At 35.6% G+C, this 23118-nt stretch overlaps 3 protein-coding genes across 4 annotated transcripts; all 3 read left to right on the top strand.

Annotated features, from left to right (window-relative positions):
• Window positions 1-1340: 1340 nt before the first annotated feature.
• Window positions 1341-14133, top strand: RB195_007963 (uncharacterized protein; the record flags this gene model as incomplete). Of its 2 annotated transcripts, XM_064181883.1 has the most annotated exons (21): window positions 1573-1623; window positions 1715-1840; window positions 1888-1979; window positions 2049-2188; window positions 3387-3621; window positions 4017-4147; window positions 5475-5642; window positions 6126-6196; window positions 6636-6762; window positions 6900-7137; window positions 7261-7406; window positions 7474-7601; window positions 7751-7842; window positions 7971-8119; window positions 8489-8574; window positions 9140-9258; window positions 9900-10003; window positions 11444-11556; window positions 12530-12642; window positions 13403-13515; window positions 13587-13678. In XM_064181883.1, 21 exons carry the CDS (start codon window positions 1573-1575, stop codon window positions 13676-13678), a joined length of 2634 nt encoding a protein of 877 aa, XP_064038637.1. The 2 variants fall into 2 exon arrangements, with proteins under 2 accessions (XP_064038636.1, XP_064038637.1); XM_064181882.1 differs by lacking the exons at window positions 1573-1623; window positions 1715-1840; window positions 6900-7137; ... (2 more) ...; window positions 9140-9258; window positions 13587-13678 and adding exons at window positions 1341-1487; window positions 10185-10253; window positions 14063-14133 and having other exon boundaries at window positions 9890-10003.
• A 773-nt stretch (window positions 14134-14906) lies between these two features.
• RB195_007962 (uncharacterized protein) lies at window positions 14907-15160 on the top strand (the record flags this gene model as incomplete). The annotated part of the gene is made up of 2 exons (XM_064181881.1): window positions 14907-14935; window positions 14989-15160. The coding sequence occupies 2 exons, from the start codon at window positions 14907-14909 to the stop codon at window positions 15158-15160; spliced, it is 201 nt and encodes a 66-aa protein (XP_064038635.1).
• A 294-nt stretch (window positions 15161-15454) lies between these two features.
• Window positions 15455-22042, top strand: RB195_007961 (uncharacterized protein; the record flags this gene model as incomplete). Its single annotated transcript, XM_064181880.1, has 13 exons — window positions 15455-15556; window positions 15631-15754; window positions 18133-18206; window positions 18292-18367; window positions 18518-18653; window positions 18713-18777; window positions 18924-19014; window positions 19078-19168; window positions 19229-19339; window positions 20322-20490; window positions 20704-20813; window positions 21237-21403; window positions 21754-22042. The coding sequence occupies 13 exons, from the start codon at window positions 15455-15457 to the stop codon at window positions 22040-22042; spliced, it is 1605 nt and encodes a 534-aa protein (XP_064038634.1).
• Between the last annotated feature and the right edge of the window lie 1076 nt (window positions 22043-23118).

Here is a 23118-nt window from a genome sequence, read left to right as displayed (position 1 = left end):
TCTCAAAAATTTCCGGAAGAGTTTGGATGCTTGTGTTGAAGCTAAGAACGGACATTCTGTATTTGATATCAGAGAACTTACGTATGATTTTCTGACTATTAAATAGAAAAAAAAACTTTTTATTCGAAATAATTGGTTCAAAGTTATGGGGGATTTTTTTAAAGGATTGGAGTGATGAAATCTGATAATTGAGCCGGTATCCATGGATATTAAGTATAAAATGAAGACATTTCTTCCTAAAGTCAGGAAGCTGCTGATATGATCAGCCCGTCAATCACGAGAATTTTAATGGGCCATCTGACCATAGGACATCTCGCCTGCTATGCTAAATATGAGCGATTCCTGGGTGTCCTTTCGCTTCACTGTGCCTCACATCCAGAAAGTTAGATGTACACTATATTATATATAGACAAATATTATATTACAATTACATTATTATTAGAAATATTGACCACATTTCTAGAATGACTAGTTTCAATAATTTTTCCAGGATTAAGTCATTTTATTATCGATGCTTGTCAGAACGTTATCGCAGATTGTTCCAGCAAATTCTCTTTTGGCAAAATTTTTTCCATTCCCTTTTTTTCTCCTGCAGCTTTTTGGCAGCGCTCGAATGTGCCCTTTTATAGGCTTCTCGGCTCCTGTTGACATGTAGTTATTTTAGCATTTTGACATTTATTTTTTTTTGCGCTATTCTCATCTGTTTACATTGATTGACACTCATGCATGAGGTATACTGTATCTGAGGAAAATTAGAGCACTACGGATAGAGTTCTCGTCAATGTTCAATACTAACAATTTGATTCCTTTGCAGAAAACATTAGAAATTTCTTCCGGGTTGAGAAATAAGTAAATAGTAATAATAAATAATACTAAATAATAAAAATGTAAGAAATAAGCGTTTTTTGAGAATTTTTTTTAAACAAGAAAATCAGTTAGAGATGAAGATTGTTTTTAAATGGTTACTTCTGTCATTCGAAAGAGATTTTTTAACTCTATAAAATAATAGAGGCATTCTTTTGTTGTTGTTGTTGTTGTTGTTGTTGTTGGCGATGAATACCAATCTTGGCTACAGCTTAAGCAAATGGAAACAAAAAATACATTGTATTTTGTAAATTTATCGATCAGAAATTTGTCGATCTTCAATAATTTCATCATTGACGTGACCGAAATGGTCAACCAGTATGGTATCATCCTTCCTTAAATGCTAAGCATCACTCTCATGGATGTGGTGGAACAGCTGGAATGAGAAATCCTTGTTCGTGGTACACAGACCAATCGATAAATCCGTGACATTATTGATCGCAGATCGATCAAATGGACATTCAAAAGTCAGGCGAATGAGCAAGGTGATGTTGATGTTCAGCTTCAAGGTGATTGACGAAGTCAGTAGAGAGAAAAAAAAACCGGAGGGAGTGATTGAGGTGAAACTGAACCCGAATGAAGATTTTTCAGGATCCAAGTTCGAAACGTTCGGACTGAAGCTGGTCAGTAGCGTGGAACTTCCTTATCTCCACACCCGGCGGAATGTCATGGAACTGATAACGCGTCGTCGCATTCGCCGCTAATGCAATGGAACCGCGATGTCATTCCTACTTCCTCTTGTTTTGCTGTTTAGCTGAGGTTTTTATTTTTCTACGAATCTTCTAAATCCTTTTCTTTTCTTTTCTTTTTCTTTTCTTCTGAATTCACTCTTACTTACGCCTTATTTCAGTCATTTAAGTCCGCCAACAATGCAGTTATTTTCACAAATCCCGGATACCCGAAGCCATACAAAGGAGCCCTGGCTAAGTACTTACTTTACTTTACATTCCACTTATTTTTTAAATTATTCAAACAAGTAAATTCTTCCCTATTTTTCGATATCGCTATATCCATGCGGTTGAGAACGGTGAAGCAGTTGCTGTGCTTTTCTATCAATTCCTAGCAAATCCTGGAGATTGTGTTACCGTATGCGATGCGAACACCGAATGTCAGAGGTATGTGAGTTCCACCGATAGCTGTGGCTGGGATCGACGGAATTTCGAATTTGAAAAAATTGAATTTAGTCTTTGCGGAGATGTGATGGATCATTATAAAACGAAAAAAATTTTGATCACAAATTCTACAACGACCATAACTATGCAATCAACTGCTTCCGCGGATGGAAATTATCATTCTGGAATCGCTGCAAAATCTGTGACAATTGGTAGGTGAAGTACCATAGTAGAATAAAATGAAATAAAATAAAACGAAATAAAATAAAATAAAATAAAATAAAATAAAATAAAACGAAATAAAATGAAGTAGAATAGATATAAAATAAGTAGCGGTAATAATAAGTAATAATATATTCATAATAATAATAAATAGTAAAATAAGGTGAAGTAACGTAGTAAAATAAAATAAATTCAAATGAAATAAAACGAAATAAAGAATGATAATTTATTAATTTAATTTTAATAACAATTTAATTTAACTTTAATAATTCATTGTTACGATATAAAATAAAATAAGGTGAAGTAGCGTAGTAAAATAAAATAAAATAAAATAAAATAAAATAAAACGAAATAAAATAAAATAAAATAAAATAAAACGAAATAAAACAAAATAAAATAGAATAATATAAAATAAAGATAAAATTAAGTGGTAATAAAGAAGATTACAATACAGCATCGTTAATTGTGGATGTAGATGTTTTTTTAGCACTTCGTAGCGTTGAATGGATTAAAATTTGTGTTTTGGCAGACTGCCAGGAAACACTACGAAAGCATCACACCCTTCTTACGCTGTTCTTAGGGACCACTGATCCTTCTGAAGGATCCCTCCACCTGCCGGGTTCGACTTCATCACGGGGAGCATTACATTGACGTGAGAGACGTTATTGGCAACGAGTTGACTTACAAAAAGCATTTCAGATCATTTTTTATTTTATATTATTTACTTAATTACTTTTATTTATTTATTTTTGTTTATTTGCTTGTTTTTTTCTATCTATTATGCATTTTATTTCTAGTTTTCGGTCATTTTAACTTTTTTTAAAATTTTAAGCGTTTCATTTCTTTGTTGTCTGCTTTTATATTTCTTTATTGCTATACCTTTATTGTTGATGTTACGCTACGTTTTTGACCGATTGTTACTCAAGGTGAATGAGATCTACACACTGTGCAGTATCCTTAAGTAGGGATGTCTGGATAGCGTTATGGAACTACATATGGCGAAACTGTATAGCTCATAGAGTGTTACGAACGAAATAAATAAATGAAAAATAAATAAAGTCATTTATAGATGAGAAACATTTAAGAATAATTTTCAGAAAAAAATATTTTTAGAAAAACATTTCAAGAAACATTTTTGAGAAACATTTCTGTGGTTTATGAGTGGAAAAATCTCAAACTTTTTTTCAGATGCCGTAAAACGATCCTTCTTCGAATGCAACTCAACTGTGAATCTTGCTGATGGGGAGCCATTTTTTCTCGTTTCACAAAATTATCCGAACACTCCCGTTGAGCTCTCTCGATGTGAGATCGTGTTCACTGCTACGGATATGATCCGAACAGCTATATACGACCTGGTCACTTTGAACAGCGTCACATTCAAAGGTTTGAATGAGTCGGGAAACCCCGTGGAGATCAATCTATCGTGAGTGTTTTTTCCACTAGGATTGGATCTGAAGTTTCCAATAATTTCATGTATTTACGCAATATACACACATTAATATCAATATGCATGGTGCTGTGTGAATTTGCTTTCCATTATTCTTTGATAGTTTAGCTTTGTCACTTAGAGTTGTCAAAATTGCAAAAAAAAACCCTTTACTTTACTTAAATAAACTCCTTTCTTATTGTGTTAAATTTTTTCATATTTTCTAAATTTGTTTATTTTTTTGTTATTCTTCCTTTGCGTTAGCTAAGTGCAATGAAATGGAGAAAAGAAAAAAAAAAAGGAAAACAGAACAAGAACACTCCCATTTGATTATCATAGATTATCATTGATTGATACAGTAATCTAACAAAGTACATTGTAGATCATTCCAGAGGCCGACATGTGACCGACGACGAGCCGGTGGCTTTGTATTTTTCCAAATCGCTGCGTGTATCATTCACCTTCAGCAATCGATCCACATTCTATACAAGAGGATTCTACATCCTTGTGGATAGCTTCGCACGTTAGTCACATAATTGTATGCCAGAAAAAGGTTGTCTGGAAATTAATGCGAATTTTTAATAGAACGACTATGAAAATCAACACCTATGATGGAAGGTTTTAACCTTCTCTATCTCCATCTCTCTTTTTTCCTTTTTTTCTTTCTTTTACTACTTTAATTTTGTATGATACTAAACTGTTCCACTGTTGAAGAGGGTAAACAAGGGTTTTGCGCAGTTTATTTCTACCATCAGAAGGTTTGCGTGAAAAGCAGGGCAAAAATTGGTGGCGATGGAGGAAACTTTGTTAAAACTTTGAAAAATAAACATCATTAAAATAATTTCGGAAGCTTCTTGAGAGAGACTTTTAACTTTACGGTTAAGAACACTTCGTACTTTTTTTCGCGGCGAATGAACATTTTTAGCAGGGAAACAAAGGTTAAGATGGTTTTGGAGATATGTAGGTTGATTCCATGCAAAAATCTGGATGAAGGTAAAAAAAAAAAACACTTATTAAATGCAGAGTAAAAGTTGAAGAGAAGTTCATCCAATGGCCACAGGAAAACACTATGAAATATTTTTAAAGCTTATTTGCCTAAACGTGAGCTTGAGTAAAAATATTTTGAGTAACAGAAAACTTTGTTGGTTTCATTGAGATCCGCTAGGATCTGTAAACGTTTCCGGATAAGTACTACCTCTAAATTATACAAAAAAAAGAGAAAAATCTGCTCTTAATCGACACTGGTAGTGCGTCCGACCTTTGTTTTTTAACAGAATATTTTCGAGGAATAGCAATAGTCCATAACAGGAATGCTTGGACAGGGAGCTTGGATATTTGGCAAAGGGAAATTTTAGAAATATTCTGCTCCTAGAACTGGGGGACTTCGATTGAAAATTGGTCTTGATTTTGACGTAAAATTTTAGCTGAAATATATGTTTTTCAGAAAAAAAAATAAGTCTAAAAAGTAAATTAAGTGATATATTTAATTAATGTGTATTATTTATTTATTTTGTCATTGTCATTGTATTATTTATTTATCATTTATTTAAAGTCGCAGCATTTCGGTCTTTTATTGACTATTGCTATTCCTCGGAAATATTCTGTTAAAAAAAATAGGCCGGACACCCTACTATTGTCCCTTAAGACCAGATTTATCTTTTTTTCTGTATGTTTAACAATAATTTACTTTTTATCAATAATAATATTTGTAATTATCTATTTTTGTGTACTTTTTTATTCTAAAAAGTAAAAGAAAAATGAAGTTTAAAATTCACATTTGTTTCCATACATCCTTTCACCTACGGTCATATTTTACAGGATTTGTAGATCGAATCCATCTTCTCGTTCAGGTGGATCCCCGTCGTCAAACGCGTGCGTAAACAACGGTGTTTTGGAAGTCGAATCCGGAGAGACGATCCCATTTGGCATCGCGGACTTTGGCTCCAGCACCTATCCACCGAACACAGCCTGCTCGTATCATTTCTCCAATAAACTGGACGGACATCAACTTGCAATTAGTGAGTGGAATCCTGATTTTCATTTCAAATTTTTTTTCGAATTTTTTTTTTCAATATTTTCAATTTATACGGGGCTCTCCGAACGAATATTTGAGTCAACGAAGAATGACTTCTCAGAGCCTTTAACCTTAACCCCTTTAATCTCGAACCCTCGACCGTGTGGCTACAACGGACCTCTAACTGACTACACCACACATGCTTCCAGTAAATAATAAAAGAATAATAAATAAACAATAAAAAATGATAAAAAAAATAGATAAACGCGTAAAGATAAGGACATATTTATTTTTCTAGGTGTAAATTTGTCCTATGTCTGTCCAATAACTGGTTTCTATGTATTTGAAAAAAAATCCTGCCCGTACTTTTTACGATCAACTTTTATCAATTTTTATAAGGATTTAATTCCTTTCTTCTCTGAAATTGACTAAAAATGAGAAGGAATCACAAAAATATTTGAACTAATTAATCCCTGACTTTTTCCAGGTATGGAATTCGAAACCGAAAAATGTTGTGATATCATGCACATCGATGGTATTGCACCTCCTCCTTATAATGTAAGTTAACTATGTTTTCAAATTTCGAGCTAAAATATTTTAAAAATTGAGGAAAAAATGAGGGAACTCTGCTTTTCTGGTTCTAGAAACATTCTAGTGGTTTCTTACTACTCCTGTATTTGGCTTCATTGCTTTATTTAAAGGGGATAGAAAAAAATAAAAAAGAATTGTCAATGTCATTAAAAAAATCCATTAAAATTTATAAAAATAAAAAATGGTAGTAAAAAGGCATAAGAATAATTTTATAAAAATATAAATTAAATAAAGAAATAATGTTGTTATTGTTGATATTGGTAATTAATTGTTAATTGTTAATGTCATTTCAAAAAAAAAGGATCCCACCATCATCTAATAATTTTCACATAACGGGCATGAGGCAGATTTGACTTTGATTTTTGATTTGATTTTTTTTTGAAATGACTAAGTTTTTTTCTTTTAGCTCTACAATTATCAAGGATTTATGCAACCAGCATTTCAATTTGCAAACAGTAACGTTGTCACGATGAATTTCACCTCGGATGGTGTTGTTGAAGGAGTTGGCTTCAACGGAACCGTATATAATATCGGTGAGTCCCTCCTCGCCATTCACAAGGAAGTGATTTATCCGTCGCAGATCTTTTTTTTAAGGAAAATTTTTAGGAAAAATGTGATCTTTCACATAATTGCTTCCTTTTTTTACTCATTTTTTTTACTTCCGATTAAGATTGCTCATGCAAATCTGGTGTTTTTCGTCTGGATCCACAGAATACGTTGCTAAAGATTGGATCTCCTGGATTTTTATCCGGGGCTCCTACTTATTGTCCAAATTTAAATTGTTCTTGGACTGTCACATTTCCAAACGACTATGAACTTATTCTAAATGTATCCGCGCTTAATCTTCGAACAGGCTCCACCGTAGATCAATTAATGGTGGCAGATAATTTTGGAAAAATTTTATTGAGGTAAGGATTGCTCTATAGCCATGAGTTCTATATGTTTTGTATACTTTATTTTATATTTTTTGTATTTTTTTTTTGATTTTTTTTTCACTTTTACAAGAAATTACGTTAATGCTAGGCATTTAGCTCTAATTCCACCATTCTCTTTGGTCCCAGGATTTTCGTTCTAACATCCGGTGAAGTCTCATTCAAATTTACTTCATCTGCTACATCAGCTTTTCCTCCTTCTTTGGATCAATCCGGTTTTCTTCTCGACCTAATGCTTGTCCAAAGTGCTTTTTCCAGAAATTTCAGTACAGATCCAAAAGAATAAATGCACGTAAAAACATCTAATTTAAGAGGTTTTTCGAAAAACTACAATTCAACTCACTGACAATTACTTTATGGCGGATATTTCAACGAGGTTATTCGGCGACGGATTGAATATAACGTACGAGTACGTGATAAGTGCACGTTCTAATAAACAGGTATGTAATTTAGGTATTTCTGGATAAAACTAAACAATAAGTAAACAATAATAAACAGTAAGTAAATAAACATATAAAATAAATAAACAGCAACTAACAATATTCCTCGCAATTAAGTCGCTTATTAAGATTATATTCCATCGATTCAGGTGTTTATTTATTTTTTCACAATTTTGAATGGAATAGCAAATATCGAGATTTATGATGGTGGAGATACAAGCGGAGCGATGATAAACACAAGGTTTGTAATGATTACGGCCAGGGATTTATTTACACTGTCAGTTTACAGTAATCTGCTTTACAGTAAACAATGAAAACAGCCAGTAGAAAAAAAATATGTTAGAAAAAAATAACATTTCCACTTTTTAGCTTTTTATTCAACGGTACGATTTCAACGGACGGAACTCCTCTATGGCTACGTTCTACCGGAGAGAACCTCTTGGTTCGGGTCCGACCAAACCTATACAACACTAAATCCATGCTGGACTTCCAAGCAATGGTTACTGACTGGATACGGGGTGAGATCCAGTGTTTTCACTGCTAAATCGCATTCAGCTATTGGGTAGCCATTCTCAGGATCAAATTATCTCAACGTATGTACATGAGTACAGTCAATGAACCATTCATTATAGTTACAAGCCTGGTTTTTTTTTCCTTCTAAATTTTTTTTCCGAAGTTCAAGAAAAATTTTTCGAAATTTAAGAAAAAATTAAAATAGAGAGATTTTAGTCATTTCTTTTTTCCTTCCTTTTTTCCTTCTTTTCCTCTTCTTCTTTTTTCCCCAAATTTTCCTAGTGTGTGTACATGAGTACAGTCAATGGACCACTATATGTAGGTATAGGCCTGATGGCCTGATTTTTTCACAAGCGGTTTACAGTATATTTCAGCACCGGATTGCCCACCCCTGGTATGGACCACCTCCACTCAATCGCATTCAGTCAGAATTCCACTTTCAGGATCAAATTGTCTCAGCGTAGGATATCGTTATTCACTTAATATGCCGTTCTTAATAATAATAATAGTGATAATAATAATAATAATAATAATAATAATAATAATAATAATAGTAATAATAATAATAATAATAATAATAATAGTAACAGTAATAATAATAATAACAATATTAAAATAACAATTCAAGAGAAATTAAATAATTTCAAATAATCCAAAATAATAATATAAAATAATTTTACAATTAAAATAAAATTTAAAAAAAATGAAACTGCTAGTAAAATAATTATATTTATAATTAGTTATTAACTTTTAATTATTATTTATAACATATTTTTTGGGGTACGGGTGTGGGTTTCTAGTAGATATCTCTGATCTTAGCGTCGTAGTCCCAGTTCTAGCAATGTTTTTAAGTGCTTACATTGAATTACTTACTAACTACTACTGCTTCATTACTATATGACCTAGTAAGGCTTGTTATTTTCTGGTCAGGCGATGATTTAATGCTAAAATTGCAAAATTTTCTGGGTATGGAATAGAAAATATCAGTGATCAGTAACGAAACTCAAAAAGATTCTAAATTTTAGATTCTTCATGCAACCTACGACTACGATAGTTCGTCAGGAATAGTTCTGGATCTCCAAAGTTCATCTCAGCTAGGAATATATAAAGGATTGACCACAAATGCATCTCATCTATTAAACAGGTACATAGATCCTCGTATTTGCTACGGATATATCTAGATATTACAACATTATGCATAAATGTTTTTGAAAAAAAAAAACGAAAGAAAAAACGAAAAAAAGATGGTGAGTGATTCTGCGGCACTGTTGCTCGCAATTGACTTGGCAAGAAGTGAAAATTTGAGAATAATTTATGTATAAGAATCCCCTTTTTGAGATTTTATTCAAAAAATGGCACTTTGGTTGAGAAAAAAGCAAAACAGGGAAGCCGAATGTTCATCAAAACTGTATCCAAACAAAGCTTGAGGATTAAGTTGAGAAAGGGTCCCATGGTTGGAATTTTTGAAGGGTTGTTTTGAAGAAAAATTGAACTCACTGTGGTATTTCGAGTTGAATGGTGTCGTTTTCGAAGCGATTCGAGACCCTTAATTTCCTTTGAGTTCCCGAGGGACGTCTATTTTTGTACTTCAACCAGGATTGACAATCACAGCTGTAGCATTGGAGGGAAACATTATGTTTACTCGCGTATTTTTCTTCAGAAAATTTTATGAATTAATTTTTTGCAAATAGAGTTAGGTTTCCTACAAATAATGATACTGATGGGACCTTACCAAACGCGATAAAGATGGATCTTTAGGATATTTTCTTATACAGACGCTTTCAGGAAACCCACCTTGGATTATCCGAAATTCATCTATGGTGCATATGTCGTAATATCTTACAATTCTCCGCAAGACAACACTGTTACATACTACTGGACCAAAAGAGGTGAGTGCAGCAACAAGAAATTAATCCACGAGAACTCCTCATTCAGCACCAGAAATCATGAAACGAATGCAGGGCGTTTCTTGAAAAGCGCAGAGTTGAAAGTTCAATCCGTTCTGGAACCCTCCAATTTTTTTTTAAACGAGAACAACATTAGATACATTAGATCATTTGAACTATTGAGGACTTGAGGCAATGGTAGGTGTAGCGCAATTGGTAAAAGGTTCCGCTGTGACGTCACAATCGATCGAAGGTTCGAGTCCGTCCTTGAGTGTCTTTCATCCCTCCCGAGTCGAAAAATTGGTACCAGACTTGTCTGGGAGGATAAAAACACTGACTTGACACATCGGCTAGCCACCGCGAGTCATTGTGGGGGCAGTTACACGTTCGTAAACTTCAAACCATTCTGAATTGAAGTGAGCGCGGTTGCGCATCCCAAGCGGATTGATCAACGCCTCTCGTGCTCGTAAATCCACAAAAACAGCCTGCACGAAAGCGAATCTATGCGATCGGACATGTTTCGTTTCTAAGTGAACGGAAAACCTGCTCATCAGAAGAGGAAACAACATGACCCTAACACGTCCTTAAATGAAATAACTTTTATCGCTTATCAGGCGTGTGGAAGACAATACCTTGGCGAAGCTGTGTATCAAATTTGTACTAAGGTTGATCGAAGATATTACATGGTAAAGGCAAGATATTTATTTATTTATTCATTACGCTAAAGCCCAGAGTAAGAGACAAGGAATGAATACAAATAAACAATAGAAAATCCAGCAACGAGAAAAGAGTAGAATGAGAATAAGCAGGGATAATGACATTTGACATCACTCGAAGCTTAACCCCTAGAATTTCATTGCAAACATCCATTTGGCATAGCTGTCACGAACTTGCGAACCCCAGAGTGTGGAAGTCATTTCGGATAAAAGCCAGAGGGGAAATAAGGGGGAAAAAAAAGAAAGAACAGTCCCTACGAGTTGAATGAGGCGTTCGGGCCGGGTGCAGCGCAGTTGGTAAGAGGCGCCGCTGTGATTGCGCGGTTGATCGATAGTTCAAAACTGCAGCAGGGTCAACGAAACCGTTCATCCATCCGGGGTCGATACATTGGAGCCGTGCCAGAGTTATCCGGAAGGATAAAACCGCTGACTTCGCACATCGGCTACCCCCCCGAAGCGGATTGATTAACGCCAGACACTTATGTTTATCGAGCGATCGCCGTATGTTTACAGCAAATCACTTTCTTTCCCTGATTAGCACACACACTCCTCCAACCATTTTTTTTCCACAAAGGCGCAACGCGGTCTGAAAGGAAATACATGTGTTCCTTAAGAACGATTTTTGTTTGTAAATACAATTGAAATTATGTTAAATTTTTTGAGTAAAACGAACCGCGTTTGCGTTCATTTTTCGCTTTTTTTTTGCACGATTGAGGGATTAATTCAGGTTTTGCGACGACAATTACAATGACGCAAAATGAATCTGGAATTATTATGTCGGAGGATTATTTGCCACAGTATCCACTAAATCTACTAAAACAGCAATTCTCAATAGAACTGGTGAGCATGAATTTCATGTAGAGATTTTAAGTAATCCTTACGCATCCCTACTAAAGTACCCTATATTTTTATGCATACATAAGTATGTACTTACAGTTAAACTAATGAATTACCTGACTCAAAGGCAGGATACCATGACACTGATCTGGTATGGATTTCCCATGGAAAATTTACACACGGGGTCATTGATGGCGGAAAACCACTTGGTTCCGCTCATCTCCCCGTGATCGTCGTGAGAAACGGCATGGGAATCGCATTAGTTCTTACGATGTGGGCTTTGTTTCCTACGATGTGCCTTCGTACGCACCCCTTTCCCGCCTATGTACACGTCCCGTTCCCGTCAGCCGCCCATTCATTAGTTTACCTTAAATAGGCTGGTGAGGAGACCTCCAGAAGATTAATCCTCGAAGGGTCGCTCGTTTATGCGGCGCGCACGCAAGGGTGGCGCACTGCAACGCGAGCCGTCGTAAAAAAAACCGCGACGTCTGGGCCATTTTTTATAGCGACAACGGAGAAATGAGCGGAACCACCTGGTTTTCCGCAATGTATGATCCTGTTTAGAAATTTTCCATGGGAAATCCATAACATATCAGATTCGTGGTAAAAGCTGCCTTTAATCAAAATTGAATTCCTGAAATTATTGACACGAATATTTTCATTTTCGCCGAGATCCCTCGTTTTTTCCTGGACATAGCGGATTCCGACTTGTAATTAATTTGATCTCTTCTCTTTTTTTCTTTTAGTAAAGCATCAAAAATGTGTTTAAAAAACACTAAGGGTACATTTAGAAATTTTCATAGGAAAAAAAACAAAATTATTTGTTAATTATTAAAATTACTATTATTATTTAATTGATTGTTAAATTATTATTAATTATTAAATTGATTGTTAGATAAAGTTTCGAATTAGTTTAGAACTACTGTAACTGTCGTTATTTCTACCGTACCCAACTTTCGCTGAACCTTCGATTCAGATAAGCGACAGCGCACATATGACCAGTATCAGGATTGAATTCTTGGAACCAACGGGTCAAGGTCATGGAACCATACAAATGCAATATTACAACAAATTACTTGATGAGATTTCGTAAGTTTTACTTTATTTTAGTAGTTTTGTTCAGTAAATTACATTATCTGACTCACCCTGAGGGCATTTATGGATTTTTTTTCCAAAATAAAGAGTCGATTCTAAAAGTAGCATGACAATGTTTCTGCCACCGGTTGCCCCCTTGATCTATGCGCCCGATCGTAGATTAAGGAGGGCGGGGTGATTCCGTCTATTTTTTCCTAACTGGCCTTTTCCTAATTAAAAAACAGCCCGGAAGTTCCGGCTCAAAGTGATCCGGGGCGCTATTTTCTACAACGAGTTCGATTGGAGCGCGCCAACCGTGTGCACACGCCGCATCTTCCAGGCCGTTTTTACGGGGAATTAGGAAGAAATGGACGGAATCACCCCCTCTCCACAATCTGCGAGGCACCTGAAACCCGTACCATCCCAGAATCGTAGGGTGATGCCTTTAATTGCGGAAGATGGCGACGGAGGTTGATTCCCAAGATCCTTGGCAGGTTCTTGTCGGATGTCAATGGAGCTGTTAAATCTCTGTGCTTAACTTTTTTTTAAAGCGACTTCTGTGAATTATCTTTAATAAATAATAAAATAAATAATAAAAAATAATAAAAATAAAATAAACGTCAGTAAATGAAGTTGATTCTGGTCTGGTTCCAATAATGGTTCTGATAATTTTTTTTCAAAATTTTTACAAAATTTTTTATAAAACAAAACAAAATTTTTTACAAGATTTTTTCCGCCTGTGGACTGAAAAGTAACTTTGAATGATGCCTTCCAGATATCCAACAACTGACAAACGATCAATTTTTGAGCAATGCGGAACAAAAGTGGTCGTAACGTACGTTTCCCCTGGTGGCATGTCGAATGGATTATACGCGCGTTACAGTCGAGGTAAGTGATTTGTTTGTAAGAAAACAGCATTCAAATGAGAAGACTCCTTTGATGGGACCTTTTATATTTAGGGTCCCAGAGTTGCAATGCTTCGTCCCTGACAAGATATTCCTTCTTCTTCATCCTGATCTCGATTTTATTGATTCTACTAGATTTTTCTTAGTAGAAGTGAACTGTGGGGCATTATTGTATCGCTGTGTACGGTGGCAGTGAATACGGTGGTAATTATTGATGGGACCAAAGTAATTATTATATTTTTCCTACTATCTGTTCATAATTTGATTGTGCAAAACATCTTGAAGCTAGTGCGTGACGAAATTGACGATGTTGTGGTGTCTGAGGGCAAAAATAGGGTTCGGTGCGTGTATTCCCTAAAAAAAGCGTCGGAGACGGACCGCGCCGCATCCACGTGCGGGCGGTCGAAAATCAATGAGGTCTCCTCGGCTTTGCGTGGGAACTAAGGCGGGTCCCACGTGGTTCTGCAAGTGAATCGGGCATAGGCTATGCCCTTACTGTAACAGAAAATTTGAATCTTTTGTTAATCCAGAAAGACCTCAGCCTCGTCAGCTCCGTTATATACTGAATGTTGTGTATTGTCATTGTATCCAACTTCGTTGAGACGTTGTATAACCTTAACCTTAACCAATAAAACATAATTGTTTACTAATTCTAAATACGTTGTGTTTAAACAATATATGTGAAAGATAGAAGAATTGTTAAATGGTTAATACGGAATAATCTGTCTTGTTACATTTTTTTGTATTGAAATTGAAAAAAAATTAGATAAAAAATAGATTAAATAATATAAAAATGAATAAATAAATAATAAGAACTAATGAAAATAAAATAAACGTCAGTTCTACGTAAATCTACCAGTTAACAGGTATTACATTTAAATTTACAGCATCGGTAATCTCTAGATCCGTACTCTGTTGTATACTTTGTGATCAATTCAAACGTTTTTTTCTTGGAAAAGAAAACTCTTTTCTTTTTTTTTCTTTCTTTTTTCTCAGCATACTTCTGTCTATGTTTTCTGGTAATGTGCCTACGAGGAACATTTTATGTTCTCAGATGGAACATTTTATTTGCCTGACGTTTCGGCTTTTTCATCGTCTTCAAGAAGCCTAAATAGAGATTGATTCGAATAATTCTACGTTTATTCCTCTGAATACGGCGAGAAAGATGAAACGTCAGGAAAATTAAAGAGTTCCATTTAAAAACCTTGGTGGAACACTATTTTGATTGACTACAGATTTTGTGATCAACTTTTTTGGTAGTTATTATTGTTATTGAAGGACAAAGCTTCTGGCGTTAATCAATCCGCTTGGGACGCGCCACCAGATTCACTTCAGAATCGTTTGAGGTCTACGAACGTGTAACTGGCCTATACGATGACTTACGGGGCTAGCCGACGAGTCAAGTCAGTGTTTTTGGCGCGCTGCAATGGAAGGGATCGTACAAAACAGCATTCAGGGGCCGACTGCTTTCAGTGATTCAGGGAGAGATCAGCGGAACCACCCCGATCGGTCTCCATAGTCCACGACCCCGAACTGCGAGTGCTCCACCTGAAATCCGTGCCACCTCAGATTCGTGGAGTGATGCCTTTAATCGTCTCTACGTTTGCAATGGCAAATATATTTGTTGATAAATGTACACTGAACCGTACAGATTGATTTGGAATTCTTTTTGAAAGTTGGAGCATGACTCATTTTCTTCAACCCTCATCCTGTCTACTCATATCCAGTTTTATGAAAAAATTCTTTGCCTAGAGTATCTTAGTTATTTTTTTTTCCACTGTGCACTTCTCTTCCATACACCAATCCTTATCAAATTTCGATTTTCTAATGCTGCGTCTAAGTACTGTCATATATTTCTTATCGATTTGTTTATCACGACAACGGGGGAGAAGTGCACTTCAATTTTTCCATTTGGAGTAGCAATGATCCATCGTTATGTGCTCCTTTCCATTCTACTGCTGCTACCGATCACTGTTACCTGCTACAAAATGCTGCTTCTCGTCTCTGACCTCTCTCCAAGTCAGGTAAATAAAGTGAAATGATCTAAAATAATAAAATGGTCCTTTTTTCCAATGGTTCCTTTTTTTTTCTAACACAGGTTGTTTTCAATCGTCGAGTAGCAGAGACGCTGGCGAACGCAGGTCACGATGTTACAATGACAATTTTTACAGGAGTAAATGATTCCGATTCGAAATTCGTGGACATCGCGAAAAATGTCAAAAGTAAGTCCCAGCAACAAACAAAATAAATAAAAAAAAACTGGGTGAAGGGCCAGTCTTGTTGTGTAAAATTTAGGCGAAATTCTGATGAGTTCTCTTCTATCTTGTTTTTTTTTGTTCTTTTTCGTTTTATGGCACACCTGCAGGTGTTTTCAATAAATAAATAAATAAATAAATAATATTGAGACTGGAACAGTGTGAGTGACCATCAAACGAGTTAGATAGCGCTTACATAGAGGTCCCAAAATATCTTAGTTTGTTTCAATCGTAGAATAACGGAAAAGTGATAATATTGGTATCTTTGTGGGACAATACAGAGTTCGAGTTCTGGATTACGAGCATGGCCACGCTTAAAGGCAGCATACCACGAATCTGAGGTGGTGCGGATTTCAGGTGGAGTATCCGTATACGGGGTCGTAGATTATGGAGACCGGGGTGGTTCCGCTCATCTCTTCCTAAATCACTGCAAGCATCCGGCCCCCTCAGTGCTGTTTTGTACGATGCCTTCTATTGTAGCGCGCCACCCTTGCACGCGTAGCACCCCTTACTGCCTATCGGGGAAGTCCGAATTGATTTTCGACGAATCGCAGAGCGGAGGCGGCGCAAAGGGTGGAGCGTTGCAATGGATGGCATCGTACGAAGCAGCATTCTGGAGGCGGCTTTAAGCAGTGATGCAGGGAGAGAGATGAGCGGTACTTCCTCCGTCTCCATAATCTACGACCCCGTATACGGATACTCCACCTGAAATCCGCATCACCTCAGGATTCGTGGTATGCTGCCTTTAATTCCCCCTAATCTCCATGAGAACGATATGGAAAACGGCCTGAATTGGTGTGTGATAAACTTCTGAACGCATTCCTTTTGTACTCAAACTGCCTCCACCAGCGATCGGTCGAAAATCAGCGACGTCTAGTGTTTTGGATCTTTTTGTACTTGATCCTTAGAAGTACAGTTACAGTAATACAGTTTTTATTACGAAGCTGTGCACTATTGTGTCGTGATATTTCAAGACGTTGATGCCGCAGATATCAACGTTCCTTCGGGTTGTTGTTATTATTATTGTTATTATTATTACTGTTATTATTATTGTTATTATTATTATTTGTTATTGTTATATTGTTCCTTCGGGTCACTCTCGTCCACAGTTGAGAAGATATGACAGAAGTGTAGGTAAATGAACCTGTTGAGATTTTTGAAAGTCAGCAGAAATGGTGAATATTGAAAGGGAAGGTGTCGTTCATGTCAACAACGAAGTTGCTAGTTACTCCCAGACAAGTCTGGTACCAATTTGTCGATCCCAAAGGCTTGGTTTGCACCAAGGCGGTCTCGAACCCTCGACCGTGTGGCTACAACGGACCTCTAACCGATCCATTTTGTTAATATTAACCATTAATTATTACTTAGAAGGATAAAGGATAAAGTGTCTGGCGTTGATCAATCCGCTCCCTCACGTTCGTTTCAATCCACAGTCGTTTGTGTCTGGTACCGGTCTGGTACCAAATTATCGACTCCGGAGCGATGAAGAGCTTGGTGAGCACTAGGGCGGATTTGAACCGCTGATCGATCATGCAGGAAGCGGAACCTCTAACCTCTTTTTTTGCCATAAGTATCAGAGAAGAATCAGAAAAATACAAGGTATTGTCTAAAAAAAAGACCAAACGCTTCGAGCGTTAGCGGGACGCTATTTCCTGCAACGAGTTCGATTGGAGCGCGTCAGCCGAGTGCACGCGCCGCATCTTCCGGGCCGATTTTTTTACGGCGGTTAGGAAGAAATGGACGGAATCACTTTCCTCCCCATAATCTACGATCCCGTGTAGGAATTCTCAACCTGAAATCCGTATCACCCCAAATTCGTGCGGTGATGTCTTTAAACAGATTTTTCCAGGATGAAGGAAGCTCACGAGAAGAAACAATGGTAAACAACTGGCTATTACTTGAACAGCTTCATGGAAATGTGCATGCAACTTTCCATGAAACAGTATTCGACATAATAAAAGGAAGAAAAATGGCGCAAATAGGAAACTTTAAGTTCAATCCTCGTTGGAAACTGTACTAGAGAAGGGGAAAATCCCGAAAAACTTCCACACAGCGATAATGAAGGCACCACCACAACCACGTAGGACAATTTTTGACCTCGTTTGCAACTTTGGAATAGAACATCTATTTGATATTACATCATTTTGCATTTTAGATTTTTTTTTCACTTTTTTTTAGAGTACACTGTCTGAAATACACTTTTACTTATTTATTTATTTATTTATTATTAATAATATCTATTTTTATTTTATTATTATTTTTATCTATCTTTTCTATTTCTTATTTATTAGTATTACTTAATGTTCAGAGTAATTCTCAAAATCAACAAAATAAGATTAATTTAGTCTATCGAGTCTACTCGTCTTTCGGATTCGATAAGAAAGATTATGAGAAAGAAATTGCAAAAAATTCATTTGAGGTAAGAAATTGTAATGTTATGTATGAAAGCATTAGGTACTTTTGAAGCAAAACAAGCGTAGTTTTATCGAAATATGATTTTTTAGGATCCGTCGGGAGGGATTTTTAGGATATTTGAGGAGTTGAATATGTTTTCGGCGGTGCTTGAAGAGTATTGTCGAAGTGAGTCCACTTACCACTTTGAGAATTTCCTACGAGCTGCTACTAAAATAATACACACATGTTTCAAAAAGCGTCATTTTTCTGGATTTAATAGTAATAAATCATATAATTCAATAATAATTTAATAATAATAAATCTTTTTTTTCATAGAAGCGGTTGAGAATAGAGAATTCCTGGAATGGCTAACAGCGGAGCGATTTGATTTGGCTTTTGTTGACGTCTACAATGTCTGCCATATTGGTTTGATTCATTACGCCAGAATTCCATCGTGGATTTGGTTGAGCAGGTTGGGAAGAGGAGACTAAGGAAATTTCCTCCTAACAAAAAGTGATTTTTCTTTGATAGTGGTCCATTGGAGGATTTTGTCGCCTACTTTATGGGAGTACCAACAATACCTAGCTATATGCCTCGTGAGTGACTAATCTTCTTAACCTATTTTTATTTAATTTATTATTTTATATTTTTTTATGTTTTATTGTTTTATAATTGTCTATTTTTTTCTATTTTTATTTTTGCCAATTCATCATCATTTCTTTTGACCTCTGCGATTTTATAGCAACACTAATGGAAAGCTCTGACCATATGAATTTTATGGAGAGGACGAAGAGTCTAACTGGACACGGATTAACTCATTGTTTCTGGGGAAAGTGTGCAAAAAAAATCTTTTCTGGAATTTTTCTATGCTCGCTGAGTATGCCTTTTTCTTTCAGATATTTCGCTGATCCCATCACTACTGTGTTTAGAGAATTGATTGATCCCGAGTTTCCTGATGTAGTTCATATTGCAAAGAGATGTCCGCTGGTATGCTGCTAAAGAAAAAAGGTTGAGAGGTCCCACAGAGTCCGTGGGCTGTTATCCTAGGTTATGGTGAATTCAAATGAACTTATTGAACTTCCACGACCAACACTTGCAAAAATTGTAAACATCGGTGGAGTTGGATTTCAGCTAAAAGACGCAAAACCACTACCAGCAGTGAGTTTATTTATCATATTATAAAGAAACAAAAAATAATAAAAATAATAAAATAATAAAAACGAGACTACAGTCTCTGTATGTGTGATAAAAATTTATGTAAGGAAGCGCGTTCGACGACTCGACTCCGGCCTAGTCTTGAGTCTTCTCTAGAGACGGGTCCCATCGCTCTCATCAAAGTGTTGTAGCGGAACCAAAAAGTACCAAAAAGATGAAGTGGGACGGATCTGACGGATCTGTCGGATTAGTGCGCCGTAAAAGAAAAATTTCAAGGTGATCGAGAAAAAAATTAAATATAACACAAAATACTAGACTGTTACCTGAAGATTAACTTTGCAAACCACAAAGCGAACCAAGTTCAGGCCAGTTCCTGGTGAAATCAAAATTGTTGTCTGTCTATATCATATCATTTATATCATTATTGCTATTTTTCCAGAGAACTTCAAAATTACTTCCAAAAAGACAATTTCAATCACATTTATATTACTGGCAAATACCAATGTTAAAGGCATCACCCCACGAATCCATGAGGTGGTTCGGATTTCAGGTGGAGTGTTCGTAAATTGATTCGGGATAGTAAATTAAGGATAGGGGACGATTCCGTCCATTTCTTCCTAATCGCCGTAAAAAACGGCCCGGTCGATACGGCTTCGAGCGTTCCGGCGCGCTATTTTCCAAAACGAGTTCGATTGGAGCGCGTCAGCCGTGCGCAAGCGCCGTATCTTCCGGGTAGTTTTTTACGGCAACTAGGAAGAAATGGACGGAATCACTCCTAATCTACTATCCCCTACAAGAATACTCCACCTGGAACCACGTCAGATTCGTGGAGTGATGCCTTTAATTTATTCTGTTTCTGGATTTTTTTCAGGAAACAGGCTCACTGTAGCTTTGCCTAAAATTGCCTATAATTAACTCCAGACACTTTATCCTTTATATTCTGACAATGAAGTTGATATTTTTGCAACTCTCTTCACTTCTTCAGGAATTCCAACGAATTGTGGATGCGGCTGAGAATGTGGTGGTATTTTCTTTTGGATCAATAGCGCCTAGCCATTTAATTCCTATGAGTTGGAAAATCGCCTTCATTGATGCATTTAAACGTTTTCCAAAGTATCACTTCATATGGAGATATATGGGAACGGATCTACAAGGTGCTAGCTGTTACTACTTAGTAAATTTTCACTTTGTAACATTGTTTATTAGTATTTTTTCGGGTTTACATAGTTGCAATGGGAACACAGCAACTTTAGACGGAAATTCTTCCAAAAATACTCCGTTTTCCCCAAAATTCTATGTGTGAACGTGTTTACGAAACAAATAAAAATCCTGTTGTTTATTTATTGTTTATTTAATGTTTATTACAGATAAAATTCCTTCAAATGTCCACACATTTAAATGGTTGCCACAATCAGATCTTCTGAAAAATCCAAAAACAAAAGCATTCATATCACATGGAGGGTATAACAGTCTGATGGTGAGTTTATTTATTTATTTATTTATTTATTTATTTATTTATTTATTTATTTATTTATTTATTTATTTATTTATTACGCTCAAAGGTGTACCAAGAGTAAGAGGCAAGGAGTGAACAATAAAATAAATAAACAATAATAAACAATAATAAACAATAATAAACATGAACAATAATAAACAAATAAAGAATAGAAAATCCAGCAAGGAGAAAAGAGTATTTTAATTGTTGATGTGTATAATATTCTAGCTATCGTGTGTTCGTCGCGAATTTCCACGATACATTTATTTGCATTTATTATTATTTATTTTTTATTTTGCATTTATTTATTCATGTTTATTTTATTTTTAATTTATTCTGTTTTATTTTATTTTATTTATTTTTTCATATTTATTCGGATTTCGTGGATAGATCCATTCGCTTCAGGAAGCAATCACAGCCGGAGTTCCGCTGATTACCATAGCATTATTTGGGGATCAACCTAAGAATGCTAAACTAGCCGAGCGATTCCATTATTCCGTTAACATCCCCAAACAGGATGTCAATGCTGATACGATATTTAAAGCTCTAAATAAATTATTTCAAGACCAAAGGTACATTTTATATCCGTTTGCAGTTCTCTTAATACCTAACTTTTATTAATTTTTATTATTTATTTTATTTTATTATTATTACTTGTTATTATTTTATTATTGTTTATTTTTATTACCTATTTTATTATTTATTTTATTTTGTTATTATTATTTATTACTATTTTACTGCTGTTTATTTTTATTACTTATTTTATTATTTATTTTATTTTATTACTATTATTTATTATTATTATTTTATAATTATTTTTTATTTTTATTATTTATTTCATTTTTTATTTTCTTTCATTTTTTCTATTTTTTTAACCCTTATGTATGTATTTCTCCCAGGAAAAAAAAAGAAAAATTTTCAGCTATACACAACAAATCAAACGAGTATCAGAAATGCTGAAGAAAAAACCAGTCACTTCCTCTCATCTACTGGTCTCATGGGCTGAATTTGTAGCCGAATTTAAAACGTTGGATAATCTTGTTCCAGCCGGGAACAAACTGAATTTTTTCCAGTATTATTCTCTTGACGTATTTGCTTTTCTTTTACTTGTCACTGCAATAACTCTGTATGTTTCATGGAAGTTTGTAGCGTTTTTAGCGGTAAAATTATGTTCGAGATTATTCCGATCGAAAAAAGAAAAGAAAGCTTGAATAAATGTTTTATTCCTATTTCCTTTTCTTCATATTCTTTCTTTTTATTCCTATTCCTGCTGTATCATTTACCGACCCCATTTTTCGAATATATATGAAGAACTGAAGTTTTTGATATCTATATTACATGTGTTCGACGTGGATTCATCGTCGCGTGAATAAGGCTGGCGCGCTCCAATCGAACTCGTCGTAGAAAACAGCGCGCCGGACCGCTCGAAGCCGTATCTTCCGGGCCGTTTTTTACGGCAATTGGGAAGAAGTTGACGGGATCACCCACCTCTCCATAATCTATGACCCCATACATGGATACTCCACCTGAAATCCGTACCACCTCGGACTCGTGGGATGATCCGTTTAACAAAATCATTACCGGTACCTTTTCAAGTACGACCTACTTTGGATCTTGGCATCGTAGAGTTTGATTGTGTACCACTTTTTAAGCAGAATCAAGATCTTTATATATTATATATATTGTATGTATCTATATTTATTATTATTGATCTTATTGATCTTTATTCTGGCTAACGTTTCGGTGTCGCCGCCTTTTTCAGATTAGATTCCTTCATTACCGGTACGTTCGTTTCCCGCTAGTTGTAAAGTTTTTTTTCTCTGCATTTGATCTACGACTACAGTAAGCAGCTGCTGTACAGAGAAATTAGGAATGTCAAAAGAAACGCAGAGGAAATCCCTTATACACCAGTTTATTCATCAACCAAGATGCTTTGTAATTCTGTCACAGAAATAATATTACAGGACAACTTTCGGATAAGATTTTACGGATCTGATCTCCCTTGTTAGTATTATGAGGGAAAAATGATTATGAACATCGATTCCCTCAAATATCGTAAAGCAGACGACACTAATTGGAAGTGCACGGCTAAGAAGCGACCGATGAATTTCGCCTAGGGCACTCTTTGCCGCTTACTTCTCTTCTAGTATAAAAAAAAAATGAAATTGTACATGAATTGAGACAGATCTCACAAAAATAATAAAATAATGAATAATTTTGCAGAGAGACCCACGTTCTGCTTCTTCCGGGTGGTTTTTACGGCAATCAGGAGGAAATGGACAGAATC

This window comes from Necator americanus, chromosome I, assembly GCF_031761385.1.
Source record: "Necator americanus strain Aroian chromosome I, whole genome shotgun sequence".
Classification (NCBI taxonomy): domain Eukaryota; kingdom Metazoa; phylum Nematoda; class Chromadorea; order Rhabditida; family Ancylostomatidae; genus Necator; species Necator americanus.
The sequence above is the reverse complement of the archived record's forward strand: the minus strand, read 5'-3'. Positions and strand labels throughout refer to the sequence as shown.